General features: G+C 41.8%; 1 protein-coding gene across 1 annotated transcript in view; it reads left to right on the plus strand.

The window, feature by feature from the left end:
* The window catches only part of LOC143769517 (transient receptor potential cation channel subfamily V member 6-like), a 28,370-nt gene extending 6,067 nt beyond the window's left edge, over positions 1–22,303 (plus strand). The window contains exons 3-15 of the mRNA XM_077258143.1: positions 838–960; positions 1,564–1,704; positions 3,807–3,905; positions 11,901–12,064; positions 12,173–12,319; positions 13,409–13,624; positions 14,794–14,880; positions 15,336–15,412; positions 16,717–16,882; positions 19,427–19,493; positions 20,554–20,822; positions 21,514–21,614; positions 22,054–22,303. Coding sequence (XP_077114258.1) covers positions 838–960; positions 1,564–1,704; positions 3,807–3,905; positions 11,901–12,064; positions 12,173–12,319; positions 13,409–13,624; positions 14,794–14,880; positions 15,336–15,412; positions 16,717–16,882; positions 19,427–19,493; positions 20,554–20,822; positions 21,514–21,614; positions 22,054–22,153 — 1,757 coding nt within the window. The 3' untranslated portion in view covers positions 22,154–22,303. The remainder of the gene's footprint in view (positions 1–837; positions 961–1,563; positions 1,705–3,806; positions 3,906–11,900; positions 12,065–12,172; positions 12,320–13,408; positions 13,625–14,793; positions 14,881–15,335; positions 15,413–16,716; positions 16,883–19,426; positions 19,494–20,553; positions 20,823–21,513; positions 21,615–22,053) is intronic.
* Positions 22,304–22,863: the final 560 nt, after the last annotated feature.

Consider the following 22,863-nt stretch of genomic DNA (forward strand, 5'->3'; position numbering starts at 1 on the left):
AATACGCTCTCGAGCGAAGCCCTCAGTTACTCCCTTTCAGTCCTCTTCACCACTTCACCACAGGACTGAACCTTACAAACCTTCCAAAGGCCAAATATGGGACATTTAAGCCCCCATAATCCATAAATATCTGGCCACTTTATGTTGAGAACACCTATGTAGCAGAGTTTGCATAAACACTGTATTCCTTGGGTCCAGTTTGGGTAATAGTCCTGGTGAATTCAAGAATGTTGATCCTAAAGGAGTAGCTATCCTCAGAAACTACTTTGTTTCTATCAGGTTTTTGTGTTAAATTATTTATTTTCTCCCATATCACAACGTGTAGTAAAAATAAAAAATTTAAATATTGCAATTTTTGCACTAAAGTTTCTAAAGTTGCAACTACTGTCTGATACCTAGTGCCTTGCTAGGCCAGACAACAACGCCTCTGGCTTAAAGATCCCCCAAAATCACAGCAGGCGACCCACTTTGCAGCTTCTCCACAGGTTCCTGGATCCTTGTCAGTTACCCCAGTCTCAAGCCGACCGACAAGTCAGTCTGGCCTCCAGATCAAAAGTTAGTCCTATGAAAATTAAGCCCAGGCCTAACCATCACAAAGGCAGTCTCAAGTCGTCCAGATACCACACAAGGACCATCAGCGCCCAAACCATTAGCCCCATACCTCTCCCGTACATCTGCATTTTGCCCCTTCTACGAACAATGTGGCTCAAGATTCTAAACAGAATTGTATTGATTAGGGATAATCTAGATTACAACGAGACATATTCATATAAATGAGATATTAATTAGATTGTTCCTTTATTTGACTTATTTTGCCCCCTACCACTATACACACAGGAGCGGTGGGGGAGACGGCATTGCACTTGGCGATCCAGTATGAAAACCTGGAAGCTGCAGAGATTCTACTGGATGAAGCTCCTCAGCTAATTAACCAGTCCATGACCTCAGACTTCTATCGAGGTAGATTCTGCGTGGCTCACGTATGATGATTCTTACTGTAATTGTTCATAGTTTAATTCATAAAGTCTACAGCAACACAATGGCAAATATGAGAAAAAACTTCATTCAACTTTACTTACACTTTTAAATTATCTATACCTTCCATAAAATATGGCAAAAATGTTTTGTAAGCATGGTCTTATACATATTGCCATCCCATGCATATTCAAAGGCGCCCACACAAATTATGACTGAGTTTGTCATGTACAAGAATATAACTACTATAATACTGCCCCATATGTACAAGAATATAACTACTATAATACTGCCCCTATGTACAAGAATATAACTACTATAATACTGCTCCTATGTACAAGAATATAACTACTATAATACTGCCCCTATGTACAAGAATATAACTACTATAATACTGCCCCTATGTACAAGAATATAACTACTTTAATACTGCTCCTATGTACAAGAATATAACTACTATAATACTGCCCCTATGTACAAGAATATAACTACTATAATACTGCCCCTATGTACAAGAATATAACTATTATAATACTATCTTTGCTGGTAAATCTGTAATCTCCTGATTGTCACCTGTGTCTTTTCCAGGTCAGACGGCATTACATATAGCTGCTGTCAATCAGAACATGAACCTGATTATGGCTCTGATTCGCAGAGGAGCTGATGTCTCTTCACCTCGAGCTACAGGATCATTTTTTGCACTTGGTAATAAGAATCTCTTTTACTTTGGTGAGTGATGGAACATGAGGAAATTAAGGAGGGTTTTTACATACTTGTGTCTTATGATTTCAGTAGATCGTTGTACAATACTATAAATTGACACAATCTTTATCTGTTTGTAGAGTACTTTTTGGTCTGTTTGTGGTCACTGGCACCAGAAAACACCTTGCAATCACTGTATATGTAACACCTTGTTTTGTAACTTTATATCTTGATCTCATCGTCACTGACTTAACTCCTTTATTGTTTTGTAAAATTCAGCAGCTTCTTAGCAATTGTCAGAAATGAATGAAAATGACCGTACATATGAGTAATGAAGTGGCAAACTCCTAGTAAACCATTTAATTGCAAATTGGCTGCGGTTTACCACCATATTTGAAGGGTTAAGTATCTTCAAAGTTATTGATTGATTCTGGTCATTCCAACAGTTTTCATCTGCTCGCCTCCTATATGAGGAACCACTTCCCATCCGTGACACCAAAACGTAATGCAGCACTGGAATGGCTTAAACTGTACTTAGCGATTAATGATTTTCAGCACATGATTTACAGCACATGAAATGGGTATTGAACACATCACCAATTTTCTAAGGAAATATGCTTAAGGTACTATTCACATGAAATTCTCAGCAGATGTTGGTAACAACCCTACCAATCCACACCGGCTAAAGAAATCATCATGCATGTCCAGAAAAAAAGGTATGTGTAATAATGAAAATGACACAGGGTTAACGTATTGGACACACTTACTGAAATTTTAATACTTCGTACAAAAGACTTTGGAGAGGACCGCTTCAAATAGTCCTCCTCTATGGAGAAACTAGTTGCAGGCATTGCTCAGGTATGATTTTTGGTCCATTTTTCCACGCAAGCACTGTTCACATTCTGAAGCTTCCGTGAGCTCCTTCTATGAACTCTGAGCTTTAGATCCTTCCATTCATTTTCTTTTGGATTCGGGTCCGGTGATTGGCTGGGCCATTCTAGCAGATTTATTTTGTTTCTCTGAAACCAATTGAGTTTCCTCGTCTGTTTGTTCATTGTCTTGCTGAAATGTCCACTCTCATTTAATCATCATCCGGGTAGATGGCAGCAGATTTTTATGTACATTTTGTCCATTCATCCTTCCTTTAATCACCTGAAGTTTGCCAGTGCCATATGCTGAAAAACAGCCCCACACCATGATGTTCTCACCTCTAAAATTTCACTGGTGGTGTGGTGTTTTTGGGGTTACATGCAGTGCCTTTTGGCCTCCAAACAGTGTGAATTATGGCAACCAAGGAGCTCAATTTTGGTTTCTTCTGACTGACTATATCCTCAGTGTGTCACAGGCTTCTATAAATGTTGGACATGCTTTTGATCAGCAATGGTGTCTTATGTGGTAAGTGTGCATGCAGACCACGGAAGTTGAGTGCATTACTTAGTTTTCTTTGAAACTTTGTACCTGCTGATTCCGGGTTAATCTGTAACTCTCCACAGGTGGTCTTCGGCTCTTGGACAACTCCTCTGTCTGAAATCTTGCATGGAGCACCTGGTTGAGACTAGTTTATGGTGAAATTATGTTCTTTCCACTTCCAGATTATGACCCCAAAAGTGCTCAGAGAAACTTCAGTGGTTTAGAAACTCTTCCATAACAATCAGTATGTTTTGCAACAATAAGGTTCTGAAGGTCTGTAGACAGGTCACTGGTTTTTCCCATCGAGATGTTTTCTTGTCAATCTTTGCTATTGAGACACCTTTTTATAGGCCATTAGTTTAACCAACTGATATTATTTTTCACTAAGTGGCAGGATTGCTTTCTAATTACTGAAATATTTCCACTTTTGTGATGACTTTCCATGTCTTTTTGCACCTATTTCTTTGTTCAATACTTTTTCCCTGTGTCATTTCTCATTATTACGTGTGACCTAATTTATGAATATCAATTGTTTGGTGTCTTTGCCTGTGTAGATTGAATGGGTTGTTACCAACATCTTGTGAGAACTTTGTCAATTGCATCTTTGAAATAGATTTACTTAGAAAATTGGTGTCGTGTTCAATACTTATTTCACCCCCTGTATTGGTTTTCTCCTCCCGTCCTATCACATGGATTCAAAATTGTCTAATGTCTTTTAGGAGAGCACATACTGACCTTTGCAGCGTGTGTAGGGAACATTGAGATTGTGAAGATGCTTTTAGATCATGGAGCCAACCTTCAGGTCAAGGACTCTTGGGGTATGTATATTTTGGACCTTTACCTACAGCTTCAAAGATAAGAAAGATGGAGGTCATTACTGATACCCAATTCTTTGGTTTGGCTGCTATAGACTAACTTAAGAGCAAGGCAACCAAGCTATTCTGGAAGTGCATATCTTTGTGGATTACATCCTTTCCACGCAACCTTTCTTGAGAAAACCACTTTTTTGGTAGCATTGAATTCCAGGCAGTCTTATTGTTATGTTTGGTAAATATCTGAATTACACTGTCTCCACTTCTAACAAAACTCTTCCAGGCATTCCGGGAAAGTTGGAAAGTATTCTATGATCTCTAGAATGTTCTCCCTTGTGTTTATAGTCTTTTCTTCTCAGCGAGATATTCTTGACTCCTTTGTCTCATTCAGGACATTACTGGTTCTAATACTCATCTGAAGGTGGTCTTTCGTTGAAAATCAGCATGCACAAGTGTCAGGAACCCCTGACCGCTTCCACCAATATGTCAGGGATCCACACCATGACCGTCACCCCTACGTCACGGATCGGGGTGACTTTAGGCCAACAGATGGCTATCACATGTGCAGGGGGCTTATCTTCGTTATCCCTCCACTCCACAATGTGATAAAAAGACACACACGAGACTATTGACCTTAGTTTACAGCAGGGGTTTATTCCAGGTATCCCACTGCTCTTCAATATACCACGAACTGCAGGGGCTTATGTATCCCGCTTACAGTTCCACTTAACACTTGCAGCTCTCTGGCGCCCCCCTTACACTCAGGTCAGATTAGGTACTGCACCTAGGGTAATTAGTTGCCAGAACGGCTGCCTGCTATGTACTGGCTATTGGGCACGCTGCAGCGACATGATAGCTACTCCCGCTCAGGCAGGAACAATAATTATCAAGCCGCAGTCGCTACAATGCCACCCAAAGGCCTGCACACGGTAGTGCCGCCACCAGCTTCGGTTAAACGGGTCCGAAGCTAACCCAAAACAGTAGCGTAATTCCCTTCAGAGACAGGGTATGGTTTAGGGCAGGAAGAACAAACTAGTATTAAATATTCTACCCCATAAATGATTTTCAGGCAGTGTTTATATAAAAAATATTACAAAGATGTTACAAAAGAGACAATTGCAAATATGTACAAGGTAATTATAAAAAAAAAAGGGAATAACATGAGAAATAACACTTACATGTGTTCAGAGTATTCCAGGCAACCAGGCTAGTGGCGTTCCTATACGTCAAAATGCATCAGTAGGTCTGGATAGACAGCAGACAGACTGCTCAGGTAAAAACTGGAAACTGACTCCTGGAAGCCTGGTTGAAATTTAAAACCTACAGCCTGTGACATCACAGAAAGGGCTGGCTTTTCCAAACCCTCCTACCTCTTCAGTTTTACTAACTGTGCATTACATATATCTGATGCCCGTAACCTCGCTACAGAGCATGTCATAATCATACCACGCCCAGCATTCATCTCGTATTATTGCTGGCATTCTAGTGAGATCAAATATGTCCTATTTGGGATGTATATTTACAGAGAAATCCCTACTTCTTTACCTGATGGAGTTAGAAGCTCATGTTTTAGAGTGCTGGATAGATGCTCCGATGGAGATTAAGAATACATATTTTCGTGTTCCTATCTTAAATGGTTGGCCTAATATCTTACAAAAACAGAACACAGGACTTTCATGGATTCTGGAAGTTTCTAATCCAGTTAAAGCTGGTCACTTTCCACTACAGGAAATGCCGGTCGTAAATACCTTGGCGAGGGGGATGAGGGCTTGTGAGCTGAAAGTCAGGAATTTGCAGCTACAAGCTGTTGCAGAATCACTCCAAGAAGGGGGGCTTAGCCCACAGCATGCTAGCAAGAGAACTAAACTTATATGATATTTCATACCATATCGTGACAACAAGTATTAAGGCGACCATATACTCAAGGCAGCTTTTCTTGGCAAGTAGAGTCACTTCCAAAAAAATCCAACTTGCCAGATATTTTTTTTACACTGAAATCTATCGGCTATGAAAACTGTGGTCCTTTATGAAAAGGAGGTTTAACCCCTTAACGACCTTTGACGCATACGCTGCGTCATGAAAGTCGGTGCCAAAACGACCTATGACGCAGCGTATGCGTCATGGAATGATCGCGTCCCTGCAGATCGGGTGAAGGGGTTAACTCCTATTTTACCCGATCTGCAGGGAGAGGGGGAGTGGTGCTTCAGCCCAGGGGGGGTGGCTTCACCCCCCCGTGGCTACGATCGCTCTGATTGGCAGTTTCACTTTCAACAGCCAATCAGAGCGATTTGTAATATTTCACCTAAAAAACTGGTGAAATATTACAATCCAGCCATGGCCGATGCTGCAATAACATCGGCCATGGCTGGAAATACTAAAGTGCCCCCCCCCACACCCACCGATCGCCCCCCCAGTGCTCCGTTAGTCCTCCGGTCCCCTCCGTCCGCCTGCCGGCTCCCCCGTCCTGCTGTCCGCTCCCTCCTTGCTCAGATCCCCCCCCCCTGTGCTCCGATCACCCCCCCTGTGCTCCGATCCACCCCCCCACCACCCCTTCATACTTACCGATCCTCCCGGTGTCCGGCCGTCTCCTCCCTGGGCGCCGCCATCTTGGAAAATGGCGGGCGCATGCTCAGTGCGCCCGCCGAATCTGCCAGTCGGCAGATTCCTTACAGGTACATTTTGATCGCTGTGGTAGGTTCTATCACAGCGATCAAAATAAAAAAAATAATAAATAACCCCCCCCCCCCCCCCCCCTTTATCACCCCCATAGGGACAATAATAAAATAAAGAATTTTTTTTTTTTTTTTTTTTCCACTAGGGTTAGGGTTAGAACTAGGGGTAGGGTTAGGGGTAGGGTTAGGGTTACGGGTAGGGTTAGGGGTAGGGTTATGGCATGTGCACACAGAGCGGATCCGCAGCGGATCGGCCGCGGATCGGCAGCGGATCGGCAGCGGATTGGCAGCGGATTGGCCGCGGATCCGCAGCGGATTGGCAGCGGACCCGCAGCGGATCGGCCGCGGATCGGCAGCGGATCGGCAGCGGATTGGCAGCGGATTGGCCGCGGATCCGCAGCGGATTGGCAGCGGACCCGCAGCGGATCGGCCGCGGATCGGCAGCGGATTGGCAGCGGATTGGCCGCGGATCCGCAGCGGATTGGCAGCGGACCCGCAGCGGATCGGCCGCGGATCGGCAGCGGATCGGCAGCGGATTGGCAGCGGATCGGCCGCGGATCCGCAGCGGATCCGCAGCGGATCCGCAGCGGATCCGCAGCGGATCGGCAACGGATCCGCAGCGGATCCGCAGCGGATTGGCAGCGGATCCGCAGCGGATTGGCAGCGGATCCGCAGCGGATTGGCCGCGGATCCGCAGCGGATTGGCCGCTGCGAATTTGAAGCAGTTTTCCATCAGGTTTACAGTACCATGTACACCTAAGGAAAACCAAATCCGCTGTGCCCATGGTGCGGAAAATTCCGTGCAGAAACGCTGCGTTGTATTTTCCGCAGCATGTCAATTCTTTGTGCGGATTCCGCAGCGTTTTACACCTGTTCCTCAATAGGAATCCGCAGGTGAAATCCGCACAAAAAAACACTGGAAATCTGCTGTAAATCCGCAGGTAAAACGCAGTGCCTTTTACCTGCAGATTTTTCAAAAATCGTGCGGAAAAATCTCACACGAATCCGCAACGTGGGCACATAGCCTTAGGGTTAGGGTTGGAATTAGAGTTAGGGTTGGAATTAGGGCTAGGGTTTGAAATAGGGTTAAGATTAGGCTTGTGGTTAGGGTTACGGATAGGGTTAGGGGTGTGTTGGGGTTACAGTTGTGGTTAGGGTTGGGATTAGGGTTAGGATTAGGGTTGGAATTAGGGTTACGGGTCTGTTGCGGTTAGGGTTGTGGTTAGGGATGTGTTGGGGTTAGGGTTGTGATTAGGGTTATGGCTACAGTTGGGATTAGGATTAGGGGTGTGTTGGGGTTAGTGTTGAAGTTAGAATTGAGGGGTTTCCACTGTTTAGGCACATCAGGGGTCTCCAAACGCAACATGGCGCCACCATTGATTCCAGCCAATCTTGCGTTCAAAAAGTCAAATGGTGCTCCCGCCCTTCCAAGCCCCGACGTGCGCCCAAACAGTGGTTTACCCCCACATTTGGGGTACCAGCGTACTCAGGACAAACTGGGCAACAACTGTTGGGGTCCAATTTCTCCTGTTACCCTTGCAAAAATAAAAAATTACTTGCTAAAACATAATTTTTGAGGAAAGAACAATTATTTTTTATTTTCACGGCTCTGCGTTGTAAACTTCTGTGAAGCACTTGGGGGTTGAAAGTGCTCACCACACATCTAGATAAGTTCCTTGGGGGGTCTAGTTTCCAAAATGGGGTCACTTGTGGGGTGTTTCTACTGTTTAGGCACATCAGGGGCTCTGCAAATGCACTGTGACGCCCGCAGACCATTCCATCAAAGTCTGCATTTCAAATGTCACTACTTCCCTTCCGAGCCCTGACGTGCGCCCAAACAGTGGTTTACCCCCACATATGGGGTATCAGCGTACTCACAACAAACTGGGCAACAAATATTGGGGTCCAAATTCTCCTGTTACCCTTGTGAAAATAAAAAATTGCTTGCTAAAACATCTTTTTTGAGGAAAGAAAAATGATTTTTTATTTTCACGGCTCTGCGTTGTAAACTTCTGTGAAGCACTTGGGGGTTGAAAGTGCTCACCACACATCTAGATAAGTTCCTTGGGGGGTCTAGTTTCCAAAATGGGGTCACTTGTGGGGGGTTTCTACTGTTTAGGCATATCAGGGGCTCTGCAAACGTAACATGATGCCCGCAGACCATTCCATCAAAGTCTGCATTCCAAAACGTCACTACTTCCCTTCCGAGCCCCGGCATGTGCCCAAACAGTGGTTTACCCCCACATATGGGGTATCAGCGTACTCAGAAGAAACTGGACAACAACTTTTGGGGTCCAATTTCTCCTGTTACTCTTGCAAAAATAAAAAATTCTGGGCTAAAAAAATATTTTTGAGGAAAGGAAACACATTTATTATTTTCACGGCTCTGCATTATAAACTTCTGTGAAGCACTTGGGGGTTCAAAGTGCTCACCACACATCTAGATAAGTTCCCTTGGGGGTCTAGTTTCCAAAATGGAGTCACTTGTGGGGAGTTCCTACTGTTTAGGCACATCAGGGGCTCTGCAAACGCAACATGATGCCCGCAGAGCATTCCATCAAAGTCTGCATTTCAAAACGTCACTACTTCCCTTCCGAACCCCGACGTGTGCCAAAACAGTGGTTTACCCCCACATATGGGGTATCAGCGTACTCAGAAGAAACTGGACAACAACTTTTGGGGTCCAATTTCTCCTGTTACTCTTGCAAAAATAAAAAATTCTGGGCTAAAAAAATATTTTTGAGGAAAGGAAACACATTTATTATTTTCACGGCTCTGCGTTATAAACTTCTGTGAAGCACTTGGGGGTTCAAAGTGCTCACCACACATCTAGATTAGTTCCTTGGGAGGTCTAGTTTCCAAAATGGGGTCACTTGTGCGGGAGCTCCAATGTTTAGGCACACAGGGGCTCTCCAAACGCGACATGGTGTCCGCTAATGATTGCAGCTAATTTTCCATTCAAAAAGCCAAATGGCGTGCCTTCCCTTCCGAGCCCTGCCGTGCGCCCAAACAGTGGTTTACCCCCACATATGGGGTATCATCGTACTCAGGACAAACTGGACAACAACATTTGGGATCCAATTTCTCCTATTACCCTTGGGAAAATAAAAAATTCTGGGCTAAAAATCATTTTTGAGGAAAGAAAAATTATTTTTTTATTTTCACGGCTCTGCGTTATAAACTTCTGTGAAGCACCTGGAGGTTATAAGTGCTCACTATGGATCTAGATAAGTTCCTTGGGGGGTCTAGTTTCCAAAATGGGGTCACTTGTAGGGGAGCTCCAATGTTTAGGCACACAGGGGCTCTCCAAACGCGACATGGTGTCCGCTAACGATGGAGATAATTTTTCATTCAAAAAGTCAAATGGCGCTCCTTCCCTTCCGAGCCTTACCATGTGCCCAAACAGTGGTTTACCCCCACATATGAGGTATTGGTGTACTCAGGAGAAATTGCCCAACAAAATTTAGGATCCATTTTATCCTGTTGCCCATGTGAAAATGAAAAAATTGAGGCTAAAATAATTTTTTTGTGAAAAAAAAGTACTTTTTCATTTTTACGGATCAATTTGTGAAGCACCTGGGGGTTTAAAGTGCTCACTATGCTTCTAGATAAGTTCCTTGGGGGGTCTAGTTTCCAAAATGGGGTCACTTGTGGGGGAGCTCCAATGTTTAGGCACACGGGGGCTCTCCAAACGTGACATGGGGTGGGCTAAAGATTGGAGCCAATTTTTCATTCAAAAAGTCAAATGGCGCTCCTTCCCTTCCGAGCCCTGCCGTGCGCCCAAACAGTGGTTTACCCCCACATATGAGGTATCAGCGTACTCAGGACAAATTGGACAACAACGTCCGTGGTCCAGTTTCTCCTTTTACCGCTGGGAAAATAAAAAAATTGTTGCTAAAAGATCATTTTTGTGACTAAAAAGTTAAATGTTCATTTTTTACTTCCATGTTGCTTCTGCTGCTGTGAAACACCTGAAGGGTTAATAAACTTCTTGAATGTGGTTTTGAGCACCTTGAGGGGTGCAGTTTTTAGAATGGTGTCACTTTTGGGTATTTTCAGCCATATAGAACCCTCAAAATGACTTCAAATGTGAGGTGGTCCCTAAAAAAAATGGTTTTGTAAATTTTGTTGTAAAAATAAGAAATCACTGGTCAAATTTTAACCCTTAACTTCCTAGCAAAAAAAAAAAATGTTTCCAAAATTGTGCTGATGTAAAGTAGACATGTGGGAAACGTTATTTATTAACTATTTTGTGTCACATAACTCTCTGGTTTAACAGAATAAAAATTCAAAATGTGAAAATTGCGAAATTTTCAAATTTTTTGCCAAATTTCCGTTTTTTTCACAAATAAACTCAGAAATTATCGACCTAAATTTACCACTAACATGAAGCCCAATATGTCACGAAAAAACAATCTCAGAATCGCTAGGATCCGTTGAAGCGTTCCTGAGTTATTACCTCATAAAGGGACACTGGTCAGAATTGCAAAAAACGGCAAGGTCATTAAGGCCAAAATAGGCTGGGTCATGAAGGGGTTAAGATGGGGTTTCCATGATCTCACTAGTTTGACAGTTATGTGAGACTTTGCTGTTGACCCAAAAAATAGCACTTTGTTGGGGAGACAAGAAAATACATGGAGATCCGCACTGTTCTCTTATCTCATAATGGATGAAATCCAAAAGAAGCAATTGCTGATATTCCTGTTATTATGGAGCAGCAAGGGAAGAAGGAGGCTAGTAATTGCAACAACAAATGTTAATTTGATTATTGCCTTCTCTTCCTAGTTTAAAAATTCAGACTAGCATTTTACAAGCATGTATAACTAACTTCCTGTAGAACATTATCCTTTTACTAGCAGCTATGTCCTCCTCTAGAAGATTAACCCTTTACCTGCAGCTATGTCCTCTGGAAGATTATCTATTTAGAAGCATCTGTGTATGTCCCTTCAATATCTTGGCTGCATTATAAACAGGGACACCTTATTACATGGCAGATAAATGTTTTACATAATTTAAGCTTAGAGATTTGGCTCCTCAAACAGAGCATTCATTACAATATGATAAGAAATAAGGGCACAGTAGGTATAGTAGTGCTGAAGGTTTATCGCGCATGCACAGAGGTGATGGGCAGAAGCGGGTAACGTACTTCTGAGATTTTCAAATACCAAGATGGCCCATATATGAATGTCACTATATAGATCCTGTATACTGTACTATGATTTTTAGCTTAATTACCAGATGGGGTGTGAAAAGGCTGGAAGAAAACATGTAATACCTCTGACCTCTAAACTACACAATGGTATATCTATAGCTTTTATGCTCCTTTCAGGTAACACAGTTCTACACATCCTTGTTCTTCAACCCAACCAAAGTCATTCATGCCAGATGTTTGACTTCTTCATGTCGCAGGATAGTGGGAAAACTCTCATTGACATTCCCAATGCTCGAGGACTTACACCACTGAGGTTGGCCATCGTAGAAGGAAATGTGACTGTAAGGGAATTTCTTGTTTCCATCATAATGCATGATTGATTGTAACTGAGAATATGTTTTCAGAGGCCTGTAAGACATCTGATTCTTCTAAATATCATCTCATGACAGATGTTCCAGCACTTGATTCAGAAGAAAAGAAAACTCCAGTGGACTTTTGGTCCTGTCTGCACCATGATGTACGACATATTGGAACTTGATTCCTGGGAAGGTCAGCAGTCAGTGCTTGAGCTAATTGCAACATCCAGCAAGAGCGAGGTACGTATCAATACTAGTAATGATCCTTCATTTTTTTTTTTTGCCATGAAACGCAGAAACCTTGCTGAATTCCATATTCTTTATATGCAGCATACAAGTGCATGTGTCTATAATACCCCATATATAAGAATACTAGCTGTTTCCAGCCAGCTAACGCTCGGCACGCTCATTGCTATCTAATTAACGCTGCTAGTGATTAAACTAAAGTAAATAATGACAACATTCAATAGCGCTTATGCAGGTGGTAAATTAACTTAAAATGAAGTTAATAAATAATTAAAAATCAGAATAATACTAATACATTTTATTCACAGTGTAAAATCAAAAGCAAACTGGATTTGTGTGGTAATGTGTGGGGACAGAGACTCGTATGGTAATGTGTGGGGATGGAGCCTCGTATGGTAATGTGGGGGGCGGGATTATGTGTGGTAATATGGTGTGGGGGGCGGGATTATATGTGGTGATGTGTGGGGGCAGAGATACTGTGCAGGGGGCGGGATTAGCGAGTGATCACGATGCCTCTTATATAGATAACTACTATAATGCTGCCCCCTATGTATAAGAATATAACTAGTATAATACTGCTCCTATGTACAAGAATATACTATAATACTGCCCCCTATGTACAAGAATATAACTACTATAATACTGCCCCTATGTACAAGAATATAACTACTATAATACTGCCCCTATGTACAAGAATATAACTACTATAATACTGCCCCTATGTACAAGAATATAACTACTATAATACTGCTCCTATGTACAAGAATATAACTACTATAATACTGCCTCTATGTACAAGAATATAACTACTATAATACTGCCCCTATGTACAAGAATATAACTACTATAATACTGCCCCTATGTACAAGAATATAACTACTATAATACTGCCCCTATGTACAAGAATATAACTACTATAATACTGCTCCTATGTACAAGAATATAACTATTATAATACTGCTCCTATGTACAAGAATATAACTACTATAATACTGCTCCTATGTACAAGAGTATAACTACTATAATACTGCCCCTATGTACAGGAATATAATTCTGACTATCTTTCTGTATTTTATCATCTAGGCTCATAAAATACTGAACATTTCTCCAGTTAAGGAGCTACTGCAAAAGAAATGGAAATCTACAGGACGCCCATACATTTGGTTCCTTGCAGCAGGCTATATTTCTTATATGATCTGTGTCTCACTGTGTTGTGCCTTCCGTCCACTTAAGTTGGCAGAACGTGGAAATGACACAGACCCCAGAGACATCACTCTATATGTTCAGAAACCCCTGAAGGTGGGACACGTTTCTAATTCTTTTAGCTTTCACTTAAAAATAATGATTCGGGAAATTTGTAGTAACCTAGTTTTAGAAAAATGGTGATGTTATCCCACATAGTTACACCAAGTCCTCACCATCTTCCAACCTTGTGATGCATTAGAGCAGAGCATGGACACCTGACACTCATCATGACAGCCATTTACATATATCTACTCCAACTGCTAAGTGCCTTACAATGGACGTCACGTGACAAGATCCTAACTCTTGTTCTACTCTGTTTCTCATGTACAGATCGGCAAGTCAAGCAAGAGATGGTTGTTAATGTTGACCAATGTTTGGTAAAAAGTTGTAAAAGGAAATGTAAAAAAAACCTTCCAAATGTTGAGATGATAAAAAATCAAAGTACTAACATGACTTAATCAAAACCTTTGTCAGTCTGTAAAGCACATTACACTCATTGGATGACAACACCTAGACCCATAAAGCATAAAGAACTCCTAGAAGGGCAATGGAACGTCGCGTTGAGGAAAAAATATGGAGGACTAGTGTAATATTTGTGTCAGAGATGAGAAGTAAGCAGCAGTCTACTAAAACTGTGTGTTATAATGAGTGTTCTTCTTGCGGAAGAACTTTCACTGCATGAGAGACTTACTATAACCAATTGGCTGGTTGAAAAGAGTGATGGGCATGCATGTAAACTCCCCATGAATGTCTAGGAGGCCCTCTTAAAGAGAGGAGACCATTCACGCTTCTGGAAGAGTTCACAAGTGACCAGGATGGTGCACAAACCTTGCACAATGCTGTGCTTCCCCCTTATGGACACATCACCATGATAACAAGTCCAGCATCTGAGTGTTGATGAAGTCAAGGCCAAAAAACTCTGCTGCACAAACTATTGTCCCTCAAAACCATTTAGAAAAGTTGGAATGTTTGGTGTCGGTTGACTGTATTTACAGCAAATGGTAGGGAACAAAGATGTAATAAGAAGTTACAAGAACCAAGGAATACCAATGACATGGTATGTTGACCTACTCGGTCCCAAATTAAGAACTGCATCTAATCAATCATCTTTCATTTGTTTTTTTTCTATTAGCTACTTTGGGAATCACCTTGTCATAACTTGTGGATTTATAACAACCTATAAATTTGCTTTCTTAACCTTCAGCTATTTCTTTCCTCACTAGGAAGCTTACTTGACTCGTGCCGATCATTTAAGACTCGTTGGTGAAGTCATTTCGGTCGCTGGGGCTTTTATACTTTTGCTGAGTGAGGTAAAGAAACCTTTACCATGTAACATTTGCTAAATCATTAAGGGTTGACCATATTTGCCAATTCTCCAAGGACATCCAGGATGCTCTTGGGGAAAAAAGGGAGACCTCCCAATCCCGTTGTCATTTCTCTCAGACGCCGCTGAAAGCTGGCTTTACTTTCTGAATGTTTCTAAATGAGTCCCAGTGTCCTGATGCACATTCAGAGGGAGGGAGCCAAGGGTGTGAAATGGGACATGGCCTGCAAAAGAGGGCATGGGTGTGTACAACATATTTTCTCCAAACACTTTTGACCAGTTTCACCCTTTGGAAATGACCTGATCATTCCTGTTATGACTAAGTTCATATCTTAGCTCTGGCCAACAGGAGGGTCTTCTCGCCTGCTGGTGGGCATGTAAGCCCACTCCTTTAATTATTTGGTCCAGAATTCTTATAAAAATCTTTTTTTTTTTTTCCAGATTTCACAGACCTACAGAATAGGTGTAAAGCACTTCATCAGCCCTATGTTCTGGAGGGATCCATTCAACGTGATCAGGTAAGAATTTTGCGTCCTAAAACCCTGAGCGCATGCTCTATCAGAGACATATTTCAAATATTTAATTCTAGGTCCATAAATCTTTAGAGGTTTAGAGTTCTCTTTTGCAAAGCTGCATATCCTGTTTTTTGCCCCTTGGCCATATAGTGATTATGCAACTCCCCTACCCGATCTATCACTATAAATTACATCATGCCTTGCTCTGTGCTGAACGTCCCATGCCTCAGAGTAACCCTCGACTCTGCCTTGTCCTTCACACTGCACAACCAAGCTCTTGTGGTCTCCAACTCAAAAATATTTCCAGAATTCGTCCTTTCATCAACCGTCAATCTACAAAAATGTTAGTGCATGCCTTCATCATCTCCCGCCTCCGCTACCTCCAGATCCAGTTCAAACTACTGACGCTGACCTACAAAGCGGTCCATAATCTGTCTCCTCCATAATCTTTGGTCCTCCCAAGACCCCCTTTTCTCCTACATTTATACGTTCCTCACCCGATTTGCCTCCAAAACTTCTCCTGAGTGTCCCCCGTCCTCTAGAATTCTGTGCCTCCAAAACGTCCAATTATCCGCAACATTCGGAACTTTCAGATGGAACCTGAAAACCAATCTTTTCAAGAAAGCTACAGCCTGCAATGGCTCAGTTGCCTCCTCACCACCACCGGAGCTGCTGCAACCCTCTCAACCTACTGTCTCCTTCCCCATTATCCTGTAGAATGTAAGCCCACAACGGCAGGGACCTCTGTCCTGCCCTTTTTAGTTTCTTGACTGTAATTTGTTTATGTAACCCCATGCACAGCACCATGGAATCAAATGGTGCTCTAAAAATAAATAGTAAAAAAAAAAAGAAAATTCTGGCTGGTTGTTGCCACCACTAGGGGGAGCTAAGAAGTGAACTGTATGCTTACTATTAAATTCATAATCGGGACCCAGAAATTAGCATTTTAATATTTTAAAAGCATCATCCAACAAAAAAGAATGTTGCTAAATGAGCACAACTTATTAAACTTGGCAATTTACTAATATGGTTCGTGTCTGAGATGTGCCCCAATCCTCATCTGTAATCTCCGGCCTCAGATCAACAGAAGGCTTCTTCCAGTTTCATTACCTGACATAGGACAGTTTGTGACCAGAGCTGTGTAAAATGGGGCTGGCTGACTGCTCATTTCAATAGCTAAACCAGCCCCCTTCTCGGTATCGAAGGCTGGCTTGGCTTCACAGCTCCGCTTATCTGGTGACACATGTAGCTTTATCCTGTCCTGTGATTGAAATGGTTGAATAATGTCAATCTTCCTATATTTACAGAATTTGCTTTTCTTGTCTGATCTTGGCCATCTTCGTTTTGCGCTTGACTGATACAGAAGGAGAAGTGTTTCCCATGTCGGCGGCGTTGGTCCTGGGCTGGTGTTACGTCATGTACTTCGCCCGTAGTTTCCAGATGCTGGGACCTTTCACCATCATTATACGAAAAGTAAGAATATAAGGGCATTGTGATATAAAAAAGAAAAAAAAATGGCAATATGGAATTTACCTGACTTGTATGGCACGGGGATCACGGCACCGTTCTCAGTGGGTGTCAATTGTACATACACCAAAATAAAATGGGAATGGTTGGTCATACCAACTTCCTGTTTGTGGCACATTAGTATATGGGAGGGGGAAAACTTTTCCAAATGGGTGGTGACTAGTGGTGAGCGAGTACTCGTTGCTCGGGTGACCTCCGAGTATTTGTTAGTGTTTGGAGATTTAGTTTTCATCACCACAGCTGAATGATTTACAGCTACTATCCAGCCTGAGTACATGTGGGGGTTGCCTGGTTGCTAGGGAATCCCCACATGTAATCAAGCTGGCTAGCAGCTGTAAATCATTCAGCTGCCGCGATGAAAACTAAATTTCTGAGCAGCCATAAATACTTGGAGACCACCCGAGCATGCTCAGGAAAAGCCGAGCAATGAGTACACTCTCTCATCACTAGTGGTGACCATGGCAGCCATTTTGAAGTCGGCCATTTTGGATCCAACTTTATTTTTTCCAATGGGAAGAGGGTCATGTGACACATCAAACTTATTGAGAATTTCACAAGAAAAACAATGGTGTGCTTGTTTTTAACATAACTTTATTCTTTCATGAGTTATTTACAAGTTTCTTTGTTTACAGCCATTGACATGTCGCAGAGGTTAACAAGTGAGGAGCGGATTTCAATGCAAGACACCCTACACAAGAAAACGGTCACCATTCCCATGTTATTTAGGTGTATCCATATAAATGGCCCACCCAAAAAAGTTTCAATTTTTGTTTTGCCCATTCTGCACATTCAGCGCTCTGATCTGGCATCAGTCGAACATCCCTTCAGCGCATATTAGCTACTCACAAATGGCACCTTACAAAATCCAGCTGCTGCAGCATCTCAACGACCATGACCCAGATCACCATGCTGAATTTGCAGAATGGGCAAAGCAAAAATTGGAACAGGACCCTCAGTTTACACAGAACATTATGCTCAGTGATGAGGCAAACTTTTTTGGGTGGGCCATTTATATGGATACTCCTAAATAACAAGGAAGTGGTGACCGTTTTCTTGCGTAGGGTGTCTTGCACTGAAATCTGCTGCAATGACCCGGGTACTGCGTTCACCAGACATCAACACAATTTCTATCCGCTCCTCGCGTGTTAACCTCTGCGACATGTCAATGGCTATAAACAGATAAACTTGTAATTAACTCATGAAAGAATAAAGTTACATTAAAACCAAGCACACCATTGTTTTTGTTGTGAAATTCTCAATAAGTTTGTGTCACATGACCCTCTTCCCATTGGAAAACATGAAGTTGGATCCAAAATGGCCAACTTCAAAATGGCCGCCATGGTCACCACCCATCTTGAAAAGTTTTCCCCCTCCCATATACTAATGTGCCACAAACAGGAAGCTGATTTCGCCAACCATTCCCATTTTATTTAGGTGTATCCATATAAATGGCCCACCCTGTATATTGGTATTGTGGGGTGCCAATGAGCTGAACAGGTGCCCCCCCGATTAGCCAATGCATGGTCAACTCCTACCCTGAGGATAAATACTGCATACTCCAAAAGGGAACCATTATAAAAATATGACCCATCCCAGATTAAAAAAAAGTTTCTACACCCCCCCCATATAGGTGTTTTAAGGATAGATTAAAAAGTTATGGCTCTGGAATTGCAGTGCTAGAAAAAAAATGATAAATGCAAAATAATCAATGCTTGCAGGGGTTTCCCCCTTTCCCCCCTGCAGTTTATTAACAATAAAACATGGGACTTACTCAACCTTGCTAGGTCCAGCCAATCAGTGACTTCTGCCTGAGCTGATAGCATGAGCCACTGATCTGTGATTGGCTGTAGCTCTGTCTAAGGGATGTCAACACTGCAGACAATAACAGCCACCAAGAGCAGCAGTGGAGACTCAGCACTGGACCTGGGGAGGGTGAGTAATACCCAGACTGGGAGACAGGACATTTCAAAAACTAGGAAACCTCTCTTTAAAAAAAAAAAAAAGTGAAAAATTTACCAGTTTTCAAAACAAATAATTTTTTTTACATTGGCATTACTTTTTTTTAACAATTCTCTTTAATTTATTTTTTAATAGTCTTGCCCTTAGATTGGGCTTTTATAAAGTTCTAGGAATTAGTTTCCATCTGCCATTTATAAATTTGGCACTTTTTTTTCTTTTTTTTAATGTAACGCTTTGCTCTAGGTTTTTCAGATTTGCTGCTAACTTCATGAGCAGTGAGTCTGAAATCCAAGTCCTGTCTCTGTTGCCTTGCACTGAAGCTCTGTCTGCTCAGGCGAGCTGATATGTACAAGCTGAAGCTCTCCACAAAATCGTTAGGAAAGAATGGCCACCGGTACAAAGATTGCAATCAATGAAACCATTAATCAGAGAAAAAAATCTGGCTGTGGACCAACGAGACCCCCAATAAAGAGGATCCCAAATATTGCACATGATTACTATATATTAAGTCTTCTTTCTTCTGTAATACAGTTGGCCGCCAGTGATCTCTTGAAGTTCTGCTGGCTCATGGCTGTGGTGGTTTGCGGTTACAGTTCGGGTAAGCCATGTTGATCATCTGCTTTTTGTACAGGTTTATATCACTTCTAATCCTTAATACGACCCTGTAAAAAACAAAAGTTGAAGGCATTATCTCTTAATGACATCCCCAGCCCATATACATTACAACATATGGACGTCGTCAATGTAGGTCCCACCTTGGCACAACGATCTATGCATCAGACCGGTCTGTAGCAGTGGCCCCCATTCTAGTAAAAATCAGCACTTTCTTGTAATGTTGTCTTTCCCCTACTGTGGCCAGACATGACTTTCCTGAGAATAGGCAATGATCACACAAGCCAAGCAGAAAGGTGGTGTCCAGTGGGGAAGAGTTTTCAGCACTATCCTTCGAATAGGACATCAAAATTAGATTCCAGCTCTCCACACCACTGTCGATAAAGCAGACTAAATAGGCTGTGGCTCACGACCAAGCGCCACGTCCACTCCACTTTTTTTTTTTTTTTTTTTTTTTACTATTGGTGAGTTGGATAGAGTTGCAGTATCGGAATGGCCACTATGAAAAAAAGCAAAAAAGGGATGCAGTGCTCAATGAAGAGCCGCACCTTCTTTAATCCGGGATTTCCTGTGTTAGACCCTCCCTGCTTGTAATTTAATAATGTGATGGTCTCTAAAATCCCTTTTAAGGTCTATTCTCATCACAAGCATTTATGGAATATAATTTTTTTTTTTTTTTTATTGTTTGTTTATTTTTTACAAGAAATCCCAGTCGCCATCACTTACTGCTTTTTCATGGCTTCCATGGGAATTCAAAAATGTCAAGCACAAATGTCAAGCACAATTTTTCAAAACACACAAAAGTAAAGAGCGATGCGCAGCCACCTCTTCATTCCCAGTGGTATGAGATGGATGCAGTCGTGAATTTGCCATAAAGGCTCGAGAATGGGAATACCCTTACCTATGGTGGGCACATTTGCTTGGCAATTGTCTGAACTCCTACAAAAGTGACGAGAGCTACGCATGCCTGGCCACCTTTCCATTCTTATGAAAATGGTAAAAGTTTCTTAATTACTGAACTTTTCCTTTTTCTTTTTCCTTTCCAGCTCTTTATATCACCTTCCAGACAGTAGATCCACAAGCTTTTGGTTCTTTCTTCCCCTATGTGATGTCCCTAATCAGCACCTACTGTCTATTCCTCAATGTCCTCAATGGACCGGCCAACTATACCATCGATTCCCCGCAGATGTACAGCCCCCTTTATGGCTCCTTTTGTGTCATCGCCTTCCTTCTCATGTTCAATCTGCTCATCGCAATGATGGGGGACACGCAAGCGGCAATGGCTAAGAGGAAGGAAGAGTTATGGAAAGCAGAGGTGAGCTGTAGATAGAAGGAAGCAGTGGCAACCAACTATATAGCATAAAGTGAGTGGTAGAAACTGCTTTTGCAAATGTATAAAATGGGAAAATATAATTTTGGCTGAGTGACAAACGAGGGTAATTTAGCGATGACAGAAATGTCCCAATTTTTTTACAAAATTTCCTAAAATTTTCATATTTGTCAGTGTGGTTACAAGACCATTATATTACAGAATCTAAAATCCAATCCTGCTGGATTTTTGGTAATAAATCGAACAAAATGTTGCCAATGTAAGCTGTGCATCACTGAAACTTTCACATTTTTGGGAAATGGGTCAGACCTGAATGTTATCGATAGAACATGGAGAAGAGGGGCTCGTTATACAGGTAACGGCATAGACCATTGCAAACAGTCATATACACAATCAACTCTTCTCAAGTGGATGGGATGATCAAGTGGCCATCGAGAGAAATCGATGGTGTAGACTCCAGGTCACAGACTTGCTGTACCCGTCCCCCACCTATTATCAGATCCTGTGTACAAGATTATCTTAGTCTAAGCAACACCAACAGTAGAAATAAGTCACAGATTACTTATGTCTGATGCTTGGATTTCTCGTTGACATCAATTAACTTTAGATCTATTATATTGGATGATGTATCCTGTTGTAAAATTTAGGAATATTGTTGTTTTTTTTTTCCCTGTAGATCAGTGGTGTCACAGTAAAGATGGAGCAGACATTTCCAAACTGTCTGTGGTTTGACTCACAATCCAGTGAGAATGACTTGGAAGAAAGACGATATATTGGGTATGGGACAAAAACTCCTGATGACCAATGAATCAACACTGTCCATTGTTTTTAGGTCAAATACCAAAACCTCCACCATCAAAACCTAGAAAGTGAGAGTGGAGCTTCATACAAAATCTTACCGGATGTAAAATTCTTCTTCAGTTTCACTTTTAGCTTTATCATATTTACAAGAGAACTCTGCTTATTCTGCCCCAGTCTATACAGTAGAGCTGGAAAGTGAAATATGGAAAACAGGAGATGCCAAAAATTGTGGGTAGTAACAAAAACAAACATTTCCATTTCTAGATCTATGTTTTCAAAAACTGATAAAATGAAACAGATTTTTTTTTTTTTTTTTTTTTTGTATGACAATAGTGAAGTGTCGGAGCACAGATTTACTTTTAAAATGTTTTATTTAGACCTGTAAAATATTTTCTGAACTATTTGTCCTCTCTAGGGTGGAGGAGCGGAGGTGGAACCAATCCCACCTACATGAAGTCAGCGGGTCAACTAGTGATTATGAATCGGATGAGGACAGCCAAACTCAGAAATCATGAAAGAGGGATCTGGAGCAGGAAATCACAAGATATCAATAATGGAACTGAAGTCGATGGAAGGTTGACCAAAATGGTCATATTTTAGGAGAAGAGATCATCGAGCTGTGATCTTTTTGGATTAATCTATAATAATAATTTATAATAATCTGAGCTAGTGTACATTGTTTTCTTGGCCTGATGAAGGCTTTTGCGAGAATAATTTATATAAGTGCTCCGCAATAATAATTTTTTTTCAATATAGTTAATTCATGTCATGTTTAAAAGTAAACTGGAAATTAAGGATGAGCCATTCCTCTAGATAGCCTTGAATGAGGACCCTAGAATTAAACTAATATACTCATTCAAAACCCCCATTCAAGTCTATTAAAAGGGAAATTCCATTTTCAAGACAAGAATAGAGACTGAGGGTCCTAATTGTCACCAAGATTGGGAACCCCACTGTTCTTTAACGGGTTGTTTAGTACTTGGATATACTCTTCTTAAATGTAGTAGGGCCCACAAAATTAAAAACTTTAGACTCACCTCAGGCACCTTTCTAGCTACATTGGCGCTTGGTCTGCCAGAACTTGTGGGACATTGTTATACTGATGGGCTGCAGCGCTTCCTTCAGATGAAACTGCTACAGCTTCAAAGAAAATGAGCACTGCAGCCCATCAACATAACAAAGTCAAGTGAGTGCTGGAAGAAGCAGAGCTGGCATTGCTAGAAGG

This window comes from Ranitomeya variabilis, chromosome 4 (genome assembly GCF_051348905.1).
Source record: "Ranitomeya variabilis isolate aRanVar5 chromosome 4, aRanVar5.hap1, whole genome shotgun sequence".
NCBI classification, from domain to species: Eukaryota; Metazoa; Chordata; class Amphibia; order Anura; family Dendrobatidae; genus Ranitomeya; species Ranitomeya variabilis.